The 23,840-nt window shown below is 57.9% G+C and overlaps 2 protein-coding genes across 10 annotated transcripts in view; one reads left to right on the top strand and one right to left on the bottom strand.

Annotated features, from left to right (window-relative positions):
- AGAP3 (ArfGAP with GTPase domain, ankyrin repeat and PH domain 3) overlaps positions 1 to 3,447 on the top strand; it is a 52,782-nt gene extending 49,335 nt beyond the window's left edge. For all 9 annotated transcript variants that reach the window (XM_070077313.1, XM_070077314.1, XM_070077316.1 and 6 more), the window contains 5 exons: positions 1,155 to 1,309; positions 1,432 to 1,522; positions 1,626 to 1,848; positions 2,457 to 2,712; positions 2,811 to 3,447. In XM_070077313.1, the coding sequence (XP_069933414.1) occupies positions 1,155 to 1,309; positions 1,432 to 1,522; positions 1,626 to 1,848; positions 2,457 to 2,712; positions 2,811 to 3,017 (932 nt within the window). In that variant the 3' untranslated portion in view covers positions 3,018 to 3,447. The remainder of the gene's footprint in view (positions 1 to 1,154; positions 1,310 to 1,431; positions 1,523 to 1,625; positions 1,849 to 2,456; positions 2,713 to 2,810) is intronic.
- Positions 3,448 to 4,188: 741 nt separating this feature from the next.
- Positions 4,189 to 23,109, bottom strand: GBX1 (gastrulation brain homeobox 1). Its single transcript, XM_070077322.1, has 2 exons — positions 21,906 to 23,109; positions 4,189 to 6,444 (listed from the first exon to the last, which is right to left on the bottom strand). The coding sequence occupies exons 1-2, from the start codon at positions 22,441 to 22,443 to the stop codon at positions 5,891 to 5,893; spliced, it is 1,092 nt and encodes a 363-aa protein (XP_069933423.1). The 5' UTR covers positions 22,444 to 23,109; the 3' UTR covers positions 4,189 to 5,890.
- Between the last annotated feature and the right edge of the window lie 731 nt (positions 23,110 to 23,840).

Raw genomic sequence — 23,840 nt, 5'->3', positions numbered from 1 at the left:
TTGTATCACCCACGGAGGCTAATGAGTGCTGGGTACATAATAGGTGCCAATACATGCGTATGGATCGGCTGACTCTCTCCTTGGCCTCCTGTAGATCAAGGATTGCCAGCCCACCTCCCTCCCCCGTGGTACCTTCCTCACCATCGGTTGTCATTATTGGCTTTACTGCTGTAGCTTTAGAACCTCCCTCTTCTGTGATTGGGGTCTCTTGGCTTCCAAATAAGCTTACTCCTGTGGACCTGGGATTTCTCCTCTCCGTACTGTCAGGGTTAAGGGCTTGCGTCCGACGGGTGATGCTTGGTGGTCACAGCATAGCGCATTCGCTGTGGTCCCAGGAACCAGGCCACAGGTGGCCGCGGAGACGGTCACAGCTCAGAGGCAAGGTGGGGTGCCAGGGTGGTGCGTGAGGGACGTGGCAGTGCCAGTGCCCCGGATGCAGGAAGGCAGTGCAGCTTGGGGGGTGGCCAGGGGGCGTGGCCAGCCCTGGAGCTGCCCCACAGCAAGTCCCGATGCTCAGTAGGCATCATGACCCACCCATCGGGGAACCAGATGCATTTGTGTGTCCATCTCGTGGGAGGGGGCCTGGGAGCAGGCCTAGGGAGAGCTCCACCGTGTGGCTGGCACCCCCAGGCCGCCCGCAGGCGTCCTCCCATCCCTGTGTGCTCGCACCCCCGGGGCTCCTGGGGGAAACCGCTCCCCCTCTCCTGCATCCACTGGCCCTGCCCGGCTGTCTGTGCCAGCGTAGTGGGGGAGGGGTCCAGCTCCCAGGAGCCCCACACTGACGCCGTCAGGAATATTGGGTTTAATGAGGTGCAAAATGAGGCGGCTGCAGCTGACACGTACGGATGGTGCCCACGCCCGCCCTCCCCCGCCCTCTCCCGGCGTGTGCCTCCTTAGCACCCCATCGCGTCCCTCTGTAGACACCTAGCTCGCCTTTCTCCAGGAGGCACCCTTCCCGGCAGGGCCAGGCCCGCTGAGACCTTGCCCACTCCCCCCCACCCTGGGCTCCACAGGTGGTTAGGAGCGGAGGTTTGTGGGTTCGCTGTGCTTCCCCAGGCCCCTGCGGGTTGTCGTGGAGAGAGTGGTGGAGGAGGAGGTGTGCATGCCGGGGTGGTGGCGAGGGAGGCTGACGGCGTCAATGCCCCTTCCCCCAGAGGCCGAGGAGTCGTTTGAGTTTGTGGTGGTGTCGCTCACCGGGCAGACGTGGCACTTCGAGGCCTCCACGGCGGAAGAGCGGGAGCTGTGGGTCCAGAGCGTGCAGGCTCAGATCCTGGCCAGCCTGCAGGGCTGCCGCAGCGCCAAGGACAAGGTTAGCACGGGGCGGCTGGGCCCACACGGAGGGCGGGCTAGGGTGGGGCTGGGTTGGGGGCCGGGGGAGGGGGTGAGGGCTTGTCACCGACCGGGCACCCTGCCTCTCCCACTGTGTGGCAGGCTCGCCTGGGGAACCAGAACACAGCTCTGGCTGTGCAGGCCGTCCGCACCGTGCGCGGCAACAGCTTCTGTATCGACTGCGATGCACCCAGTGAGTGCCCAGGCAGCGGGGGCTGGGGGAGGCCGGGAGGGCGTCCCTGGCTGTCCCAGCCTGGCTGGCGGCCTGCTGCATCGTCCTTTCCCTCCATGCATAGATCCAGACTGGGCCAGCTTGAACCTGGGCGCCCTCATGTGCATCGAGTGCTCGGGGATCCACCGCCACCTGGGAGCTCACCTGTCCCGGGTCCGCTCCCTCGACCTGGACGACTGGCCGCCCGAGCTGCTGGCTGTCATGACCGCCATGGGCAATGCCCTTGCCAACAGCGTCTGGGAGGGGGCCTTGGATGGCTATGCAAAACCAGGGCCTGAAGCCTGCAGGTGAGTGGGTGGGTGGGGTACCCCGTGGCCGTGTCAGTGTCAGAAGGGTTAAATCGAGCTTGCAAGCGGTGGCTCTGCTTGGCAGTTGGCCTCTGGGGGCGGCCCTCCCCCTCGGTGGTGCCTGTCACTCAGGCTGCTCACAACAACAGGCCCTTTCTGAGCCTTATCAGCAGGTCAGGGGGCCAGCAGGAGGCGCATGCGCAGGGCCGTGTGGTGGGGAGCGCCCCAGCCTGCCTTCTAGATGGGGAGAATGGGTGGGAGATAGGGTCTGCAGTGGCCCCCTGTGCGGGCCCCTACCCGCTTTGTTCCAGTGCTGCCAATCGAGAGAGTTCCATGGCCAGATAAGCTGCCACATGGGCCTGCCTGGAACCTTCCTGCCCTCCCAGCCCCCCCAGCAGCCCTGCTGCCCCCCAGGGACCTCCCTTCAGTGTCTCTTCCTGTCAGCTCCCCTGCCCCTCCCCACCGCCACCACTGCCCCTCTGTGTGCCCTGGAGTGTCCTAGGCGGCCCCGTCCTCCTCCCCCTCTCTCACTGTTGCTTCCTCCTCCTGGACCCCACCCGCTGGGCGGCGTGTCCTTTGCCTGGACGCCGCTGGACCTGTGGCTGCAGAGAGGAGAAGGAGCGCTGGATCCGAGCTAAGTACGAGCAGAAGCTGTTCCTGGCGCCGCTGCCCAGCTCGGACGTGCCGCTGGGGCAGCAGCTGCTGCGGGCGGTAGTGGAGGACGACCTGCGGCTGCTGGTGATGCTCCTGGCCCACGGGTCCAAGGAGGAGGTGAACGAGACCTACGGGGACGGGGACGGGCGCACGGCCCTGCACCTCTCCAGCGCCATGGCCAACGTGGTCTTCACACAGCTGCTCATCTGGGTGAGTGGGGGGGCTCCTCCGGCTGAGGACAGCTGTCCCCGCCCTCCACCCCGGCCCCCCATGTCACACCTGCTGTGACCATGTGCTCTCTCCTGCAGTACGGGGTGGACGTGAGGAGCCGGGACGCCCGGGGCCTGACGCCGCTGGCATACGCCCGCCGGGCCGGCAGCCAGGAGTGCGCGGACATCCTCCTCCAGCACGGCTGCCCTGGGGAGGGCTGCAGCCTGGCCCCCGCCTCCGGCAGAGATCCGGCCAACGGCCCCAACCCCTCTGCTGAGCTGCACCGGAGCCCTAGCCTCCTATGAGGCCCAAGGAGAGGGCAGAGGGGCCGGAAGGACTCCATGTGTGGCCAGGGCACAGAGGTGGAGAAGCCAGGACGGGCAGCGAGGAAACCCAGAGGGGCCGGCGAGCCAAGGAGAGGTTTGGGATTCTAAGCCGCTGCAGAGAGTGGGAGTGTGGTGTGCAGCCCCCTGCCCTGAGGTGCCGCTGAGGAGGGACGGGACCCTTTGGAGGTGCCTGTGAGGAGAGGGGAGCAGGACCTCTCCCTCCTCCAGACCCCGCCCTCCCAGGGCCAGCCTCCCGTGGAGGAGGACAGGGCCCAGCCTAGGCGTGCGGGCCGAGTGGCGGGGTCTGGCCTGCGAGTCCCGTGTAACATTTGTACATTGGAATATTTATGTCTGTGTACATACTTGGTGTGCGTGTATGATGAGCCAATAAACAGACTGCGTGTGCGGCCTCGTGCCCTCTGCTGGCTGCCCCACCACCACCACCACCACCACCACCACCACCAAGCGCGCTCCTGGCCTCCCCCTGCTCTCCCCTGGGCTCTCTGTGTTCTGAGAATTCGCCCCTCGTCCAGCAGTGGGGGTCCCAGGCAGCCATCCCCGTGCAGACGACTCCTCGGGCTGAGCTGGCGCCCAGGCTTCCCTCGCCGTTGGCTGCACGGCACGAGGCACCCAGAGAGGATCAGAGCTCCTTGCTTCCATGCGCCGCACCTCACCCCTGCACCTTCAGAAAGCTCTGCCAGCCGGCCCTGCCACCGTTGCCAGCTCAAGGAGAGGGCATGGGCCTCGCCCACTTCCTCGGACTCCAGGGGCCACCTCACACGGCCAGGTGCACAGCGCTGGGAGGACTCGGCAGCTGTCCCTGTCTGATTGGCCGGGGCGCGGGCCAGCTGTGTTTCTGTGTAGCTGTGCCTGTGCCTAGGGGAGGAGGTGGGTCACGGGTGGTAATCAGCCACCTTAACTCCTACCAGCATCTGGCCAAGTCAAGCTGGGGGTGGGGGGGCAGGACCCAGAGCCCCCTGCTTTCCCTTCCGACTGGATCCCTTTGTTATTCTTGAAGACCGATCTGGGGATGGACCCCCACCCCCCACCCCCCACTCCCGGCTGGTTATTGAACAACAAGCACTTGCCAAGTTAGGGTCCTGGTTGGCTGAGAAAGTCTGCTGTTCTGTCCCATGCCTGGAACCACTTTGCTCCTGAAACACCTCACGGATGTGGCTGTGGGGGCCGGCGCTCCGTGCATGGGCACCTGCCTGTGTGGAGGTAAATCACCCAGGAACACCGTCCAGAGAGGAAACCAGACTTTATTTCTCAGTCCACAGCCCCTTCTGCAAGACGGATAAGAGCCTTCCACATAGATAAGGGCAGAATAGAGGGGTCAGGGGCACGTGAAGGACTGGGTTCCTGGGTTCAGAAAATGTTAGCAACAGTCGCCTCCAGACTCCCCGGGGGCAGTCAGCTTAGGTAAAGGCAGGAGAGTGCAGTGAGTGCCCCGCGTGTGCGGCCTTTCCGTCCGGTGCTCGCTCCCCCTCCACCCCAGGGAGAGGCCGCTCAGCCTTGTGAGGGGTTCAGCACCTGCTGGAGTGAGCAGCATTGACGAGCCGGCCGGCCCAGGGTTGGGAACAGCCAGCATTGGCCCTCTGAGGACAGGGGGGCAGTGGGCCGGGTCCGACTCGGGCGTGCATCCCTCCCCTCCCTGACCTTCACACCGTGACTTCCTGAGTTTCCTGGGCTGGCTTGCAGCCTGCCTGTTCCTCCTCTCCCTGACTGTTCTCTGCCTTGGCTCGCTGTCCACTCACATCAGCGCAGGTCACCCCGATGCCAACCTCAGCTGGTTTCTGTGCACCCCGCTGGGCTGTGCACCCCGCTCCTTGTGTTTGCTCACAGAATCCCAATCCCAAAGCCTCGAACTCCATCTCCATGGCCTCCCTCCAGTCCCCACCCTTCCAGATCCGTCACAGGTTTGCTTCTGTGCCATGCACTCTGCAGTGGCTCCTCTCCTGTCTCAGAAGAGGCGGTGGCATCCCCTGCTTCAGATACAGCATGAGCTGTAGCAACAGAAAGCTGAAATTGAGCCCTTTCCCCCAGGCCCTTGCATCTGGAGTATCAATGTCCTTCCCAGAGGAGACCACTTATTAATGAGCCCCAGGGGATACCGACTGGCGGGACCCTACCCGATGACCTGGACGCACCCCAGCTAGGCCAGGGTCAAGGATTCCGTTTCCTTTCGGAACACGAAGGCAGCGAATCTGCATCCCGAAGCCTGCCACGTCCTCGGGAGAGGAGGGCACAGAAATGAAGAATTCCACCTGTGTGATGGGGAGAGGGGACGAAGTGGCAGGATCAGAGCAGGAGCTGAAGGGGTGGGTAGTGGATGGGCACAGGAGTGGAGGTAGCTTACATGGCGGTGTGTGTGTGTGTGTGTGTGTGTGTGTGTGCGCGCAGGAATGTCTGGGGGCGGGACAGAGAGCTGCATTTCACTAAAGAGTGTGCCTGCCCCAAAGTAGCATTGCAACAGATTGGCTGAGGATCAAAGAAACAACTTTCCCAGGCCCTCTCTTGGCTGCAGACAGAGACATCGCTCCGTATATACAAACTTTACACAAAATAAATAAGAGTGTGGTCCGCTTGGCCAGGTTTCACACTGGATTCCTCTTCCCAGTCAGAGCTGCTCCCCAGGAGTCCACATCAGTCCCTCTGACTGCAGCCCCTGGTCCTCTAGGTCCCTGGAACAGGTTCTGGGGGAGCACCCCTGGGGCTGGGGGCCTTGCCCAGTGGGCCCCACTCCCAGAGCAGCATCGCAGCTCAGGAGCCCCCTCGGGCCCACAGAACCTGGCTCAGGCTGCACAGGCTCGGGGCGGATCCTCTGCCTTCTGAAGTCCTTGTGGGGCCGCTCAGGGCCGGGCGCCCTGCTCCATTTGTTGGTGCTGGCTCCGCACGGCAAACCTGTTGACATGCACGGGAATTGGCACAACGATCTTGGGGTTGCGCACGGGCTCCCCGGAGCGGCTGCTCACGTTGCCGGCTTTGATGCGCTTCCACTTGGCCCGGCGGTTCTGGAACCAGATCTTGACCTGCACCTCACTGAGCTTCAGGGCGTGGGCGATCTGGGAGCGCTCCGTCAGGCTCAGGTACTTCTTGCAATGGAATTCCTTCTCCAACTCCAACAGCTGCTCGCTGGTGAACGCCGTGCGGCGCCGCCGGCTCTTCCCCCCAGGAGCGGTGACCCCAGCCGCCACTGGCGCCCCCTCCTCAGCTCCAGTCGCCAGACTCCCCTTCAGCTTCGGCTTAGGTCCCAGAAGAGCCCCAGGGCCCCCTGCAGCACTGTCCAGGAAAGCGTCGTCCTCGCTGTCACCGCCGGAGCCCTCTTCCTCCTGCTCGCTGCCTGCCGGGTCTCCTGCAGGGGCTTCCAGTTTCTCCTCGTCTGAGCTGTACACCTTGCCCTCCGCTGTGGGGAGTGAAAAACCGATGGGTAGGGCAAGGCAGAGACAGGCAGCTTGGGGGGGGGCACAAGGGGCCATGGCCAGGGATCCGAGAGAAGCCGCAGGAAGAGGTGATGGGCGTGCAGAGGGTGATGGGGGAGGAGGCAGGGGGCAGAATGTCCAGGTGGGAGGTTTAGGGGAGACAGATGGGAAGAAAGGTATTAACCAGCACGGATTCTCTACGGGGAAGAGGGGAGGCAGTAAGTGCACAGGGAGGGACCTCAGCATCCCCACTGCCCCAGCTCCTCCCTGCCTGCCACCTCCCCGCTCTGTCCAGACCCAGAGACCAAGGCCCCCGCCTTCCACTCTGCAAATGCAGCCCTTGCGGCCTCAGGTCCCAGGATGAAGCCGTGAGGGAGCCGGCTTGGGCACTTTGGAAGCCGCTGTGGGGGGAGCGGAGCCATGCAGGGGAATGGCCCGGGGCTGTGGCCTTTGCAGCTGTCCCAGGAGTCCTCGTCTGGCCTCGCTGGCGAGAGCTGCCTCCCCACCGCGACTCTGCCTTTCCTTCCTTCCCTCCTCACCAGATCTGGAGTCACAGATGGCACCTTCAGGTCCATCCGGCCCCACCCCATATCTGGGCCCAAGAAATGTTTTCAAGGGACTTGGAGACAGGAGGTTTCCTGGGAAGCCCCTCCCAGGTTCTTATAACAGACCACCCACCGCATCTGGCCAGATTTGTCCCTCTGTGACGTGGTCTCCCCACCCCTCCACCTCCACTCCCCTTGCAGTCCTTCTCCTTCATTTTAAAGTGATGTCATCGCCTTCCCACCTTCCCTCTGTCCTGGCCAAGGTTGCCTGGGCAGCACAGACAGCTGCTTTCGGCCCTGAGCTAGGACTGCAGGGAACGTGGGAAGAGGAGGAAGAAGCACAAGTGCAACAAGGGAAAATGCAGAATTGGCAATGACCAAAAAAAAAAAAAATTGTTGACTCATTTAGTAGATTATTGATTATTTGTAACCACAGGCACATAAACACTTTAATCTATACCTAATAATAAAGTTAACACAACCATTGGTTTTTACCTACTTATTCACTGATGTTTTTATCAGGACTACAAATAACGTATTACAAGTGTTTTCAGTGTTCAAGTTTTACAAACTCCCTTGTTTCCTGCCCAAAGAACCAAAGAGCTGTGACACAACAAAAAGTCACAAGACAGGCAAGAGAACAGGAGAAACATGGATAACCTACAAACGAAATAGTCGGCTCCCTCCCGAGATTCACCGGGACTCGGAAAGTCCGCGGCGGTGTCTGTCTGCACCGACCCCACAGGCAGGTACACTCCCAAGCACACTCAGGTTGAGAATACAGCTCGAAGTGAAGCAAATTCAGGGTACAGAGGAACACTAAGTGTGTGTGTGTGTGTGTGTGTGTTTGCGCACGTGCGCGCGGTGGCGGTGTAGATGGGGGGGGGGGACAGCTCCCTCAGGCAGAGCTCCAGGGTTCTCCCCGACCTCGCCCACCTGCCCACAGCTGCCAGGGCCAGCCCAGTCACCTGCAGTCTCCTCTCCCCCTCACCACTGCAGTCCATACCCGCTCCTTTTCCCAAAGAGCCACAGCGACATTTTCCGTAGAGGCCAGGACTCAGCCCCTGTCCACGTCACTGGCTCCATCCCAGTTGGCTTCTCCACCTCTGCAGGGGGTTTTGACCCTCACCCTTTCTTCTGGGGGTGTTTCATTCCTCATCTAAGCTCCTGATACCTGAGTGCCCCAGTGCCCAGCTTAGGCTCCCTCCTATCCGTTGCTTTTCACCAGCAACGGTCCCTGTTCTCGCCACAGCTCGGCCGCGCGTCCCCGGCTCCCCGTGTCTGTGCAGCATCCACAGGTCACACACTCCTCCTGCTGATCACCTTCATCCCCAGCCAAATCCTTGTTCCCTGCAAGACTCACATCCGGGGTTTCCCCCTTCATCCCAATCAGGGCGCATTATCCCCACACTATCTCCCGCTTCCTCAGAACTCAAACATCACCCCCCACCCCATACACACACACACACCAAACCGCTGCTCTTGCCCCCCAGACGAGTTCTTCCCCATCTTAGCTACGTCTTCCTCATCGCAATGGGAGCTCCACCCACCTCGAAGCCAAACTTCCCTCTCCACCCACATCCAGCCAGGAGCAAATCCCTTTAGTGCTGCTGCCCTGCAAATAAACCCAGAGCCCGAGCCTTCTCACCACCTCCTCTGCTTCCAGCTGGCCCCAGTCACCAGCACCTGGGCCCTGGTTCCCTGGCGTCTCCTAGCTGGCTTCCCACTTCTGCCTCCCTCCCCCTTCCCCGTGTCTGGAATGTTAGGTGGTTCACCTCGGTCTCTGGTCTCTGCACAGGCTCACTCCCGACCGCCTCCAGGTCTCCACCTGACCACTGAGACCTTCCCTCGTCAGCCCTTAGGAAGAAACCCTCCAGCGCTCACTGCCTTGTTGCTATAGCACCCGCCACCAGCTGGATCCGTTTGTTTCATCGGCTGCTTCTCCCAACTCGAGTGGACGCCTCATGCAGACAGGAACTGAATACGTTTCCTGCACTGCTGTATCTTCAGCATCTTGAAAACGACTTGCACAGAGCAGGGCCTCAGCGAACGTTTGCTGACTAATGGGAGAAACTCTCTCCAAGCACAGGTGAGCACTCTTCCTCCCTCTCCCTCTCTCTCTTGCCATCTCTGTCCCTTCCTAAGATACTCCCTGCGATCCTGCTCCCTGAGACACCCTGCCCGCGGTCACCATCCTCCCCACTGTCCTGTGAGCCTTGGATCTCACCTATGCTGGAGGGGACCCCGCACACACCGTGGAAATCTCTAGAGCTTAAAAGTCCATTGAGAGGCCGGCACCATGGCATGGCAGGTAAAGCCACCGCTTGCAGTGCCAGCATCCCATACAGGTGCTGGTTAAAGTCCTGGCTGCTCCATTTCCAATCCAGCTCTCTGCTATGGCCTGGGAAAACAGCAGAAGATGGCCTAAGTCCTTGGGCTGCTGCACCCACGTGGGAGTGCAGCTGGAAGAAGCTCCTGGCTCCTGGCTTTGGATCGGCACAGCTCTGGCCATTGCGGCCCATTGGGGAGTGAACCAGTGGATGGAAGACCTCTCTCTCTGTTTATCTCTTTCTCTCTCTGTCTCTGCCTTGCTGTAACTGTGCCTTTCAAATAAATAAATAAATCTTTAAAAAAAAGTCCATTGAGCGCTAAATAAAATGAAGGACAGTCCCACCTTTACCAAATGCTCCAATTTTAATTTTTGAAGCCCAATTTATAGTAAAGAATTAACAGAACAGCAAAAGACTATAAAAACTCAGCCCAATGTTACAATATTTTAAATTGTGCTAAAAGGGCAGAAACTGGATCTCGGGCTTGACGGATGAGATCATTTAGTACTGCTCCCAGCACCCAGGGGATGGCCAATAAATCTAAATTGATAGTGACTGAGATGAGCTCCCAGGTTCCCCGATCTGGCAGGGCCCTCCTCAGAGCCTGTCATCCATCCCTCTGTCTTCAGACATCCATAAAGGCACGCCTGCATGCGCGCGGCCACCCTCGGCACCGCTTTGGAAGCCCCACGAGGAGTGCGGGTTCGCAGCCTCTCTGTGACACTTGATCCCGATGCGATGCTGAACGCTAGGGGCAGGAGTTTCTGTCTGAGGCTTTCCCATCCACCACTGAGGACTCTGATAAGCAACTCTGGGAACCGGGCTTTGGGGTGGGGGGGTGCCAGAAGACAGAGACAGAGAGGGGAGCACAGCCAGCGGCCTCAGAGGAGAGCATCTGGGGCAGCGGGTGAGACCCAGGAGGAGCGGGAGAGCAAGGAGAGGCCAGAGCAGGAGCGAGGACTGGAGCGAGAGGCGGCTGGGGACAGCGAGCGGCGGAAGAATTAAATGCGTCCGAGGAGATGAGAGGGCTGACAAGGCTTTCAGAGGAGAGACAGCACCTGGAGTTTTAGTGAAAACGCCCCTTGCCCGCACAACACTGCTACATTTGGAGCCAAGCAACACCTTCAGCCCTGCCACCTGCTCTCTGCCCCACCGTCAGGACGCCACCCCCATGGCGATGGACACAGGCGGAGGAGCCGGTGGCCAGGGGCAGCCACCCCAAAACCGCTTGCTGTCTTCTCCCAGGTTCACTGAGACAGAAACGCAAAACACGTTCTTTATTCTGACTTACAGTGAACACTAATGATAAAAAAAAAAAGCCAAACAAAACAAAAAATTGCACGTACAAGTTTATTCTTGAGGAAACACTGACAGAAGAGGTCAATCTTTGTTTTCTGTTTTGTAAATTTCTATCTTGCAAACTTTGATGTAGAACAATTGGACTTCGTAGCTCTACTATGCATTGAAAGTAAATTTCCAACTGCCGATGCTGGAATGGGTTGATCCGAATAAAAAGTCTGATCAACAAAACCAGACTTCATTGGAACTTTTACATGGAAAAGAACGATTCTGGTGGGACTGCTGTCAGCAAGACGAAACTTGGGCCTGCGAGAAGTCTGGCTGGGGGGCGACTGTGGGCCAGACTGGTCATTCGCAAAGACACAGAGTTGGTGGGAATTCTGGTGGTAGCTGTTACCCTAAGAACCAGTAATCCTAAGGACTGACCCACGATGATTGACTTCCTGCCAGGGCGGCACTCGGGCTCCGGGATCCCCTCGCACGCAACCTTCCTGCCCTCTACACACAGCGGGGAGACCTACCTGGGTAAGGAGTCAGGACAGGCAGGGGAAGAAATCAAGGACCAAAGACTCCCAGTAAGAGACCTCCCACAGAAGGAACACACAGCACCAGACCCACATGGTCTACAGGGGTGGTCCAGGGACACCCGAGAGCCACCCAGGGGACGCACGCAGCACCTCAGACGCCCAGCTGCAGGAGTGCCGCTGCCCCCCCCCAGGGGGGGCCGTCCCCCACTCAGCAGTCACTCCCACTCTGTCACAGAAGACAAGGCCCCTGGGTCGGACTGCGCTTCAAGAACAGCTGCCCAACACTGCCCCCAACAGGCATCAGAAAGCGTGCCCCCCGCCCCCCCCCCCCCCCCCCCCCGCCATGGTCCACCTCCCTGCTTCCTCCCGGGTCAGCTTCTCTGCTCTCTGAATCCACTTCCGGAAAACGCAGGTCATCCCTCGAAGAGCATACTCTGGCCTTTCATCACCACGCACAGCACCGGACGACTGCTCTCTTCAGATCAGCACTGTCTCCCGCCGTTTCTAACCCTGCCTTTGTCACTCGTCCCCGTTTATCACGGTTCTGCTTAGCCCGGCTCTGCCCTGGCATTTTATCTGCACTAAGGAACACGCGTGGTCACTGTTCCCCTCTCTCCACTCTGCTCACAACCCCTCAGCACTCTGTACTCTAACTGGCGTGAGAATTTTTCCCGTGCCACGGCCACGCAGAGCCTCCCCCCCTGCCCCCACAAGTTCACAGCGATTTCCCCCCGCTGTCCCAGGCTCAGAGCCGACACTGTCATTGCCGGAGAGCCCCTGCCAGACCCTAACTTCTCAGAGTACTTTCCACGTTTGTTATCATATTTTATCATCAGCAACTTGCGGAAGTACAGCGGATCTCTCCTGTTAGTAATAAGGGAGTTAAGTAAGCTTACTTTCAGGTGGAAAAGGAGACAAGGTTTGAGAATGGTGAGATGGTTTCCTGAGTCGCGTGGCTGGGGAGAGTGCCTTGTCCAGTATCTTGGTCTGCTACGTCTCTAGTTAATGCTCTTTTTCTCCTTTCCAAAACATCTTGTGTCCCCTCCCACTGAAGTCACACTTCTCAGATGCCTCATTAGGTAAACATTCTTCTTACCAAGTCCAAGTTTAGACCGCAGCCTTTTCTGCCCACCACAGTAGTACTACTAATTAACATCTGCACTTAACATACTCAGAGGAGACTCTTAAAACTGCCATGGGCGAGGCCCCACTCACCAAACGTCACCTGCCCTTATCGGGCTCTTTCTCCCATCACTCCCAAAACAAAATTCCCACTGGATCTTTCTCCCATCTTTTATGTCCATATTGGTTTTTATGATGTAATCTTATAAGTCATTAATACCTTTATTTTAAAATGTATTTTCAAAAAGATTTATTTATTTACTTGAAAGTCAGAGTTACACAGAGAAAGAAGGAGAGGCAGAGAGATAGAGAGAGGTTTTTTAAAATTATTCTTATTTATTTGAAAGGCAGAGTTACAGAGAGAGGGAGATTTATTTATTTATTTGAAAGAATTACAGAGAGAGAGAATCTTCCATCTGCTGGTTCACTCCCCAAATGGCAGCAATGGCTAAGACTGGGCCAGGTCAAAGCCAGAAGCCAGGAGCTTCATCCAGGTCTCCCATGTGGGTGCAGACACCTAAGCACTTGGGCTATCCTCTGCTGCTTTCCCAGGCCATTTGCAGGGAGCTGGATCAGAAGTGGAGCAGTCGGGACTTGAACCGGTGCTCATGTGATGCTGGTGTTCTAGGAGGTGGCTTAACCCATTATGCCATGGCGCTAACCCCTTAAAATATATTTTCTAACTTTAAAAATAATATTTGCAAGCTATGGGATCAGTTTTGTTTTGAGGCCAGCTTTCTCCCTCTTCCCTCCATAGAGCTGCTTTGTGCAAACCGCCTGGTTGAGGAGCGGCAACTTTTCCACTGACTTCCCTCTCTGCCTTCCTCCCTCCAGGCCCCTCCTCGGAGCCGCACTCCCACGAGTCCGTCACTTCTAGCCAGTGGAGAGCTGGGCCTTCCTGGCCGTGTTCCTCTCCAGTGCCGACAGGGAGCTCAGAAGGGGGATCTTTCCCTTCTACCCACTCCAGGGCTGTTTTTGTCTGCACAGTGACCACTCCCGTCTTGTTAGGGTAACAGCGTCCTCTTCCTTTAGGGTCTGTGCCTCCCCTACTGCTCAGTACCCCTGGCGGTAGGGGGCTGTCAATCATATTTCTCTACCGTCCCCACCTTGGGTAGGCCTGTGACTCTGGTCTGATGGGCTACAACGTGCTGCTTTCCTAAGGCCATGACTAAAACTAGTCTCAGTCATCCTGGAGTTTTATACACACCAGAATCCACTGGGGCCATAACCTGGGATTGTAGAAATACACAGCTGGAGTGGGCATGAGCACGGTGGTTAGGATGCCACTTGAGGGGCCAACACTGTGGCGTAGCAGGTAAAACCGCCTCCTTACAGTGCCGGTATTCCATATGGACCCTGGTTTGAGTCCCGGCTGCTCCAATTCCGATCTAGCTCTCTGCTGTGACCTGGGAAAGCAGTAAAAGATGGCCCAAGTCCTTGAGCCCCTGCATCCACATGGGAGACCCAGAAGAAGCTCCTGGCTCCTGGCTTTGGATTGGCACAGCTCTGGCCATTGCGGCCCATTGGGGAGTGAACCAGCAGATGGATGACTTCTCTCTCTCTCTCTGCCTCTCTGTAACTCTGTCTTTCAAATAAATAATTTTTTTTTAAAAAAGATGCCACTTGAGATGGCTGCATCTCTGTGTGTGTGTGTGTGTGTGTGTTTCATTCTTTCCATCTCTCTGGCCTTCAAATAAATAAATGGATTTTTTAAAATAAGATTTAGAGGGGTTGGCACTGTGGTGTAGCAGGCTAACCCTTCGCCTGCAGTGCCAACATCCCATATGGGTGCCAGTTTGTGTCCTGGCTATTCCTCCTCTGATCCAGCTCCCTGCTTATGGCCTGGGAAAGCGGTAGAAGATGGCCCAAGTGCTTGGGCCCCTGCACCCACATAGGAGACCCCAAAGAAGCTCCTGGATCCTGGCTTTGAATTGGCTCAGCTCTGGCCATTGTGGCTACTTGGGGAGTGAACCAGCAGATGGAGGACGCTTCTCTCTGTATGTCCCTCTCTCTGTAACTCTACCTTTCAAATAAATAAATAAATTTTTAAAAGATTTATTTTATTTATTTGAAAGTCAGAGTTACAGAGAGAAGGAGAGGCAGAGAGAGAGAGAGAGTTCTTCTATCTGCTGGTTCACTCCCCAGGTGGCCACAATGGCCGGAGCTAAGCCAATTCAAAGCCAGGAGCCAGGAGCTTCTTCCTGGTCTTCCACGTGGGTACAAAGTCCCAAAGACTTGGGCCATCTTCTACTGCTTTCCCAGGCCATAGCAGAGAGCCGGATCAGAAGTGGAGTAGCTGGGTCTCGAACTGGCACCCATATGGGATGCCGGCACTGCAGGTGGCAGCTTTACCTGCGACGCTACAGTGCCAGCCCCTAAAAAAATCTTAAAAAAAAGATTCAGAGCTGCATATGTTTGTACCATCCCCTACCTCTCACTGATGAAGGAAGCTGTCTTAGGAAACACAGTGAAGGTAGAGAAAGGAGTCGGGCTGAGGGCAAGGAAACCCTGTGAACAGCTTTTGGGACCTACTATATACTTAGCAGCTACATGAATCCATAAATGCCCATGTTAGCTTAAATCAGCGTTGAGCACCGTACAACAGAGAAAGTCGGTGTGACAGTCACAAGACCCCAGGGAAAGGAAGCGTCTCCACCCTGCTCCTGTGCCCTTCCAGAACAATTTTTTCAAGTCACACCATCTAAAATCCCACAAGTCTAAATGCATTCGCAGTTTTCAAAATCTCCTAATCCACCTGAGTGTGAATTAGTTTAATTCAATGACTATGCTCCTAACATCAATCTGAGATCAGACATATGAAGGAAGAGGAATTCTGATGAAGAAAAAAACAGGAGAGGAGGGTCTTCAGGAGAGAGGAAGGGAGAACAAGCCCCCGTGGGTGCAGCAGAGGGGCTTGGGCAGCCACGGGACTCAAGAGACACCAGGGAAGCCAAGCGGAGGGAGAAAGAGCCAGAGACAGCTGGGAAGTCCCTGCCAGTGAGTGCCGAGTTCTCTCCCCATAAACAGTTCTCCGGGTGCAGTGCTGTCTACATCATCGCCCCAGAAACGTGTGTCCTCGCCAGCACAGACGGTGTCGCCCAAACTACACCGCCCCCATACGGAGATCCGTCTCAAGTGACTTCCCAGGTCGGCTCCCCGCCTGCCGGATGTGCAAGGCCGATAGCGATCACCTCCTGAGCACCTCATCTAACTGCTCCTCCTGTGGAGTGAGGGGTACCGCCCCCATTCACTGCCGAGGAAGCTGAGACTGTGGAGGTTAGCAGCACTTCACCGCGGGCCACAGAAAAACCTGTGGCACCGAGGTCGTGCCCAGCTCAGCTGACCGGAGCCCGGGCGTGGCCCTCTGCTGCCCCATGCCTCTGTCAAGGGTTCGTGTAGGACCTGAATTCTCACAACACCCTGTCATCAAAGTAGAATCAGTGCGAGGAACAACACAGGAGGCAGGGACTGATCCCGCGGCACCAGTTCTCCATCCTGGCCAGGGAAAGCCAGTCGGGATCCCAGATCTTTTTAGCCGAGACAAGATCTAGTGCCTTTATCAAGTGTTCCTCTCTCATAGAATATGACAGGTGTGCACAGATGCCACTTCCCCACTCCTTGGCCACCCCACAGCCCAGCCCCTCCTCCTTCCCCACAACCATAACAACCCAGTACCAGCAAGGAGAGCGTTCCCCCAGGCCCTGTGCTCAGGATGCCTTTAAAAGAACACTAACTCACTAATAAAGGAACCCTAGACACAACCGTGGGGGGCGCCCAATCCAGATCCCAGATTTCACTGACTGGGGAGGCAGGACACAGACAGGTCCTGGCCAAGGCCACCCAGGTAATGTACCCGCACTGTGTCTGCTGTCATCCGTTCCCGCACCCTTCTTACCTTCACCCTGGGGACAGTGACAGCCCGGCTCCCCCCCACTCCCATGCCGCCACACCACTTCTCGGCCCGGGGGCTGCCAATACACAAGTCCATCCTCGCCACTTCTATTAAAGCCCGCCCCCTCCAGGACTCCCAGTCCAGAACTCTGCCTCCCACTCCCCCGGCACCGCCCCCGGAGGGGTCATAGCTGCATTCCTGCCTCACCCTGCCCTCATCCGTGTGCAGAGTGCTTTTTGCTCATAACTCGTCTCCCCGCCTCCCTGCAGCCCCTGCTTCTCACACTGATGCTTGGGTTCATCCCCTGGGGAGCATCCCTGTCCCTCCACAATGGCCAGGGCGGTCTCCTCCTACGACACCCTGCTTCAGCCTGTGGGGGTCACTCTTTCACCCACCAGATCCAACAATCCCTCTCCCTTCACCCTGTCTCCCTCACAGTCATCTTCCTTCTACCTCACTCCAAGCAGGTGCCCTCCTCCCAGCCCCTGCTCTGCCGCTCTGAGCCAGCCTCCTGTGTGGCTGCGGCACCCCCTGCACAGCCGCTGTCCCTTTCACTGGTTCCTACAGCCCCCCACCCCTTCACCCCTGCCTAGCACAGGGCATTCCCTACTCCTTTTAAATAAAACTGCCCTGCTGCCACGGAACTCTGTCCTCAGCACTCCTGTTGCAGTCTCTCTCTCTCTCTCTCTGTCTGTCTCTATTCTGCGACCCCTCTCCTGGTTCCTAACTCCTAGCCAGTTTCAGTGAAAAGACCCTCCCCCACCACATGACTTTTAGGGCAGATTCTTGCCTGTAGCTTCCTCTTGTGGCATCTGAGTGCAAAGCCCTTCCCTCAGAATGTTGCACTCCTCCTTCCAACTAAAATAGGTGCCTTTCATTCTTCCAATCATTGTCCTCCCCCCCCCCCAATCCCAGGGCAGGCGGCTCATACCCAGCAGCCTAATCACCTGTCATATGTGCCTCGGTGGCCATGTGTGCCGCTGCAGACCCCGTCTCTCTGCCCTCTCTCACACCGTCACCCGCAGTATGGCACGAGGCAACTCAGCATCCCGGTCCAGTCCTCCCAGGCCAGTTGTCCTGGCCACTGCTGAGAGCTGTGTCTCAGCCAGGCCTTTGCATCTCTTCAGGGCCAGGAACTCCCCTGGCAGCCTGAAAAAGCCTTTGAACCCCCTCTCGGAATAACGCCTTCGGGTGTGTGACACAGAATACACGGGAGAACATCTGAAGCCAATTATATGAAAATACAAGCTATCAACTATCTGAAGCGGAATTGGTGATAGAATCCTGTTTGCTAGTTTATTAAACAATATCCCTTCACGGACTCTAGATCTGTGTGAGAATGCCTGTGATTTCCTTCACTGATGGAGAAAACCCTCACGCACTGATGAAAGGAGGGTTGCTGGCCTACACTCACACCAGAGGACCAACTCTGTTAGAAGTCAGCAAAAATGAAGGCGGAATTTCCCCCCCACCCACAGTGAACAGATCCCCCGACACGGGCTCCGTGGAGTCCGCCTTAAGAACCCTGCTTGAAACACAGAGGCCGAGGGAACTGAGAGGGACGATAAAAATCATCTGGACCAAAACGCTGGGCCCAGGCCTAGAGAAGCGACGTGGGTGACTCTCCGGAAGGGTCTCAAACACACTAAGTCCATAACAGACTCTCGACACACGTTCCCTGAGCTGAACGAAGTGACACAGCTGAGGAGCGACAGAGCAGAGCCTGACCCCTGTGCCAGGACGCCTCAGTGAGTGCTCCTGGGATGACGTCGGCAGAAGCGACAGCTGCCTCTCCCTGTGCACGCTTCCTGGGAAGTTCCAGGGAACCGTACTCCCCACCTCCATCACTCCCCCGAAAGGCAGCTCTCCTCTCCGACAGACGTCTCCAGTGCCACGTCACCTTCCCGTTCCCGTGGGCCTCTCCTAAGTCAACTGCAGATATTTTGACAACTGTAACTAATGTCCCAGCACCCAGACATCAGGCTGGGTTCCCTGGCAGGGCTCCCATTACTCCTGACAATTTCTGCTCAGAAGTTAGCAACTCTCTTCCCTGTTCAGTTTTTGTTTGTTTGTTTGTTTTTTACAACAATGTTCACTACATTGACTTCAGGCTTGTCCCCATCACATTCTCTTCTCATCTCGGTCACCCCCGATGATCAGTCTTTGCTTGTCCTCACCGTGCCCGGTGCTGGCGCTATCCCTCTGTGTGCGGGGAATCTACTGCACCCCGGTTCTGCAGCTCTCGTGTGCAGACAACCTGAAGTTCTCCTGTCTGAAAGGACCATTGCTCTAGAAATCCCCAATTTAAAGTTTTCTTTAAAGCATTTCTCCAAACAGATGGCGTTTTTCATCCGTGCCCCAGCCCGTGGCCTCCACGCCACCCCTGGGATCTGGGAGGTGTATCTACACCGCCTCTTATGCACAGGTTAGCTTCGACACTCAGCCAGCACCCACATACACCTGCAGGTACACACCATCCCAGCAGAGGGGGAACTACGGCTCTCTTCTACCTGCTGTTTGATACAGGGAGGACTTACCACATGCCCCAGCTAAAGCTCCTTTACCTCCCTGCACTGTCCCAAGACTCTGTTCTTGCAGCTCTCTGGACTGGTCCTGTGGAACATGGTCTCAGCAGCCCCCTGAGGGTACCAGCCACCCGACACGTGGCTGGTCCAAACGGAGATGTGCTGCAAGTGTCAACTCAACACTGGATTTTGAAGCCTTCGTATGAAAAGAGATAGGAAAGCTCCCACTAAAAATGTGGATATTAATATTGAAATAATCATTTGTTGGACATACTGGGTTGAATAAGATGTATTATTAAAATTAATTTTCCCTTTGTGAAGTGGCTAATAAAAAACGTCTTCATCACATACAAGGCTTGCATTATGCTTTTAGTGCCAGTACAACTTTGGGCTGCTCTGTGATTCTTCCTTAATCTTCCTCACCAGCTCAAAATTCTCTCCTCTTCACTCTTCCTGCTAAAAGTCTTACCCCGATCAGCTCCACAGCTCCCCACACTCCAAACCTAAATTCTCTTCATTCTACCACTCTCAGTACCTTTCAAACCCATTATTTCTGTACACAGGACTTCTTTCCATTCACTAATGCAGCCTCTAACCCTGTAAAATAAATCATAATGAAGTTCTGCTTTTTTCTTCATCAATTCTCATAGAAAGGGGTATCAACTCTCAAAAAAAAAAAAAAAATAAGACCCTGTAATTCCCTGTGAAAAGAGCTACACTTACCATTTCCCAAATCGGCCTATCTTTGCTCTAATTTCATTTGGAGGGGCTAGTAATTTTACGACACTAAACAAACATAAATGATTAATAATTCGAACCAATGTCACCCACGCACTGCCATTTTAAAGATCGAATTCTTCCTCCACACTCCTCTAACGTTGAGGTTTCCATTGCCTCATTCTCAGCAGAGAACTCTCTTATTCCATCTCAAATACTCAAATACAGTTGCAAAAGGAGGAGTATTTGTTTCCCACCATTTTCAGCGTGGGCTACATGTCATCACCCCTCAGTGGACTTTATGTTTAATATTCCTGGGTCTGCAGTGGGATGTGGACGGAGCGGCTCGGGGAGGCAGACTTGGTGCTGAAGGAGACCGGGAGCGCCAAGCACTGGTCAGAGTCCCCACCGTCATCTTCTGCTACAATCCTCCCTGGGTATCTCTTCCCAGCAGGAGTGGTGACCTCCGGTCCCGCCCTTTCTCAAAATTCTCCCTCTGTTAGCTCTCCTTCCCTACATCCTACGCAGAGATCCTTACCTGCACTCCAAGAACAACACAGGTCTCCTTTTGCTTCCAACATTTTCTGCAGATGATGATCTCACCTTCATCATTTCATTGACATTCCAGTTTCCCATCACTCCCAGTATTGAAAAACCTTTAAAGAAAACTACTCCCAGCATGGCAACTTTTCCCCGTTGCCCTGGAATTCCTATTTACCTCCCTCTCAATGCTCTAAAGACAGAACCAACACCCCGCCCAGTGATACTCTGTCCTGGACCACAAGCCCCCTTCCAATAGGCACGCTCCCTCCTTCCTATCCTCGGTAGATGGCTCATCCTTTGGTCCTTTCCTCTCCTCTGCTCTCTTCTGGGTTTCCCTCTGTTGATTCCTGTCGGTCCTAGCCAATATTCCCATTTGCTACAGAAAAGTGCCCTCATTACACACGTGAATCAAAACAAGAACTGAGGGGACCCAAAGGGGTAGGGCCAGTCGCTTGTTCTCCCATGGTGTGGGCACGCCCCCTCAGTTCCCCTCCCTGGAGAGGTCTCCCCCCTCTTCACTCCCTGCAGCTCCTCTCTCTCCCGGCTGTGTCTGCTTCTATCTCCAGATCCTATTGCCTCCAGAGCCAGCTCCTTGTTCTCTTTTCTGCTTAGGACCACCCAGTGCCAATCCTTCCGTCTTAAGATCAGCCTCGCAGCTTCCACATTGGCCCTCTTCCTGGCCCTTTTAGCTGGTGGACATCTCCCCTACCTTCCAGTTGCTGCTCTGTTTCTTATGAGACTCCTTAGGAGATGCTGTTCTGACTCCAGCCACCGGATCCGCCCCGTCCAACCAGGTACAAGCAAGAAAGCAACTGCTGGCCCTCCCTCCCCTGCGGCCAGAATGTCCAAGGCTAACACAGGAAAGGAGGAAAGGCTCCTGGGAGCCCCTGGGGTCTGGGAGAGTGACTCGTGCTATGGACAGTGTCAGAAAGCGCCCAGAAGCCTATGGCCAGGAATTTGTCTTTCCTGGCAAAGGACAAAAGGACTCTCGGATTTCCTCCTTGCCAGCCCCCAGGCCTCCGGGGTCATTGCACCTGCTAAGCTGGGTGCAACAAACGGTGCGCAGAGGTGGATTCATCCCGATGCTAAATAAGTTTAAGCCCCACAGCCCCACACTCACACGTGGCCCCTGTTTTTCTTCAATAGGGTCCACTATATTTTGTAAGCTTTCAATTTCAGGACGCTTGGATCTCCCTGAATAGGAGACAGCTTTTCTGGCGTGGAGTGATCTGAGTGAAGCGATTCTGAACGGAGTTGGGTTTATCACACCTGCCCCCCCCCCCCGGGAGGGGGGAGGACACTGCCCCACGGAGCACCCAGGGCTCTGGAATTATCCCTGAGCTGAATCTTGGCTGAATTCTAACTCCAGGTCTACGGGCCACGCCCAACTCAGCGCACCCGTTTAACCTCCTACTTGGTTCTTCGAGGCTGGGCTCTAAAGCTGCCAGTTCAGAAGTGACCTCTTACTACTAAGGCAAAGCCACCGCCGCCACTTGCGGAGCCCATCCCACTCCTCTGGGGTCAATACAATCTTCTCAGAAGGCGGAACGTGCCCTCTGCTAACCGAGCTGACAGCTGCCCCCACACCCCCTCACCCTAGGGGTCCCAGCCTTGCACCTGCTCTCCTGGTAGAGGAGGGAAATGAAGGAATTCGGGAAAGGAGACGGAGCCGAGGCTCGAGGGCCGGGAGGCTCGGGTGCCGGGTGCCGGGAAGTCTTTGGTGAGGCTCCCGGCGCTCCAGGGACAGCGCAGGGTTGGGGCTCGCGGTGGGGTGGGGGGTGTCTAGAGACGCGGTGTTCGGAACTGAACTGGAGTCGGCCCGGCAGGCCCCGCACGCGGGCTGGGGGTGCGGGACTCCAGGGCTCCAGGCAGACGCAGGTTCCCGTCTGGGATTTCCAGGTGAACGCGCCTCCCGCTTGGCGCCCCGGTCGGCCCCAGCACTTACCCGGCAGACTCGGGAAAGTCTCTGAGAAGTGCGGAGGCGGGGGCGGCGGGGCTTCTGCCACTTTCTCCCGGGCCGGCAGCAGCTCCTCGGCTTCCAGCCCGCCCTCCGGGCGTCGGCCGCCCGCCTCGGGGTTGTTCCGGGAGGCAGTGGCGGCGGCGGCAGCGGCGGCGAGCTCCGGGGGCCCGTAGAAGGCGTCGGGCGGCTCCGCGAAGCTGGGCAGCGCGGTGGTCAGCGCCACCATCGAGGGCACGGCCTGGCCCAGCCCCGCGCAGAAGGTGTTGGTGAGGCGGCCGGCAAAGGAGGCGAGCGGGGCGAGGGGCGGCAGGCCGGCGGGCAGCGGCGCGGGGGCCAGCGCCTGCGGCAGCACGAGCGGCCGGTAGGGCATGAACATGGGGTAACCGGTGTAGAGCAAGTGGCCGGAGCGCGGCGGCGGCGGGCCGATCAGGGAGTCGATGGAGAAGGCAGTGCCGGGGCCCCCGCCGCCGCTGCCGCCCCCGCCGCTGCCCGCGGGGACGCCGCCGCCGCCGGCCCTCTGCATCTCGCGGGGGAGCTGCGGCCGCCCCGGGGCGCTCCCCTCCGGGAGCCGCCGTGCGCCCCGCGGCTCGGGCGCCCCGCGCGGACACGCGGGGCTCGCTCCCTGGCTCCCGGGCCGAGGTGGCGGCGGGGCGCGGGCTCGGCGCAGTGTGGCTCCGGCGCCGCGCTCCCTCTCTCTCTCTCATAAGGAGGGAGGGGGCGGGCGAGCGGGCGGGCTGGGGGTGTCGCCCTCCGGACTCATCCATCTTCCTCAAATTACGCTCCACTTCCTCCCTCCGCCCGCCGCCGCCGCCGCGCCCGGCTCCTGCTCCCTCCGCACAGCCCCGTTCCCAGCGGCCCGGCCGGCCGGCCTGGGACCCCCGCCCGCCCCCCGCGGCCCAACCAACTATTATTAATGGAGATTGATGAGGCCGGACACGCCGCTTTGTGAAAGTTTGCGGCCGACGAGAAGGCGGCGGCAGCTGCTGGGCCGGTCCCCCTCGCTTCACCCAGCCCGCCCCCTCCTCAGCCCACTCGGCCCGGGCTCGGCCCGGCTCGGAGAGCGAGCGGGAGGCGGCCCGGAGCGCAGGGGCGACTGGGCCGGGCGCGGCCGGGGCGCGGGGAGGCAGGCGGGGAGGGCGCCCCGTGGGTGCCGGCTGCCGGGCCGGGCCGGACCATCGCGGCCGCCGCCCTCTCTCCGTCGGACCCCCAGCCCTTCCTTCGGGCGTGCCTTTCCGTCCGCGGCACCCCCCGCCCGGCTCCTGGAGCGGCCGAGGCGGCGGGCGGGAGGGCGGCGAGGCGGGGACGGCAGGGGGCGCGCTCGGCCGAGGGTCACTGGGACCGGGCCCTGGATCTCCCGTCGCGTCTTCCGGTGCGCACCCAGTCCTCTGGTCTCAGCTCGCCTGACCTGGGCTCTCCCCCTTCTTCCTCGACCCCTCCTCAGGGGTTGACTTCCGTGGTGTCCGGGTCTCGCCTCTATGGGCAGTCTCCTCGAGGGCCCACTCTGGGCGCGTACCTACCAGTCCATGCCTCTCCCCTCTCCCCACCATCTCTCCCATCCTCCCTTTTTTGGCCCTCATGTCTAGTCCTGGTCCTGTTTGATGAACTCTCGCACCTCTCATTCCGTATCCCAGTCCCGTCTGTCTGTCTGTCAGTCTGTGTCTCCCTCCCCGGCGTTCTCTGCCTCTCTTCTGCTATTAATTTCCCTGATTGGCTCCCTGGCTCCGGCTCCGCTGATGAGCCCTATTCATTCCCAGGCCTGACACTCTCGACCTGCCCTGGCTGATTGCTGGGGGCTGGCCCCAGGAGCGCTGATGAGCCCCAAGGGTCAGCAGCGCTAATTATCCGCTAATTGCGGATGACTCTGCTCACCTCCCCCATTCTCAGACGCAGCGATGTGGCGCCTTTTACTGTCCCCCTCCT

This window comes from Oryctolagus cuniculus, chromosome 7 (genome assembly GCF_964237555.1).
Source record: "Oryctolagus cuniculus chromosome 7, mOryCun1.1, whole genome shotgun sequence".
NCBI classification, from domain to species: domain Eukaryota; kingdom Metazoa; phylum Chordata; class Mammalia; order Lagomorpha; family Leporidae; genus Oryctolagus; species Oryctolagus cuniculus.
The sequence above is the reverse complement of the archived record's forward strand: the minus strand, read 5'-3'. Positions and strand labels throughout refer to the sequence as shown.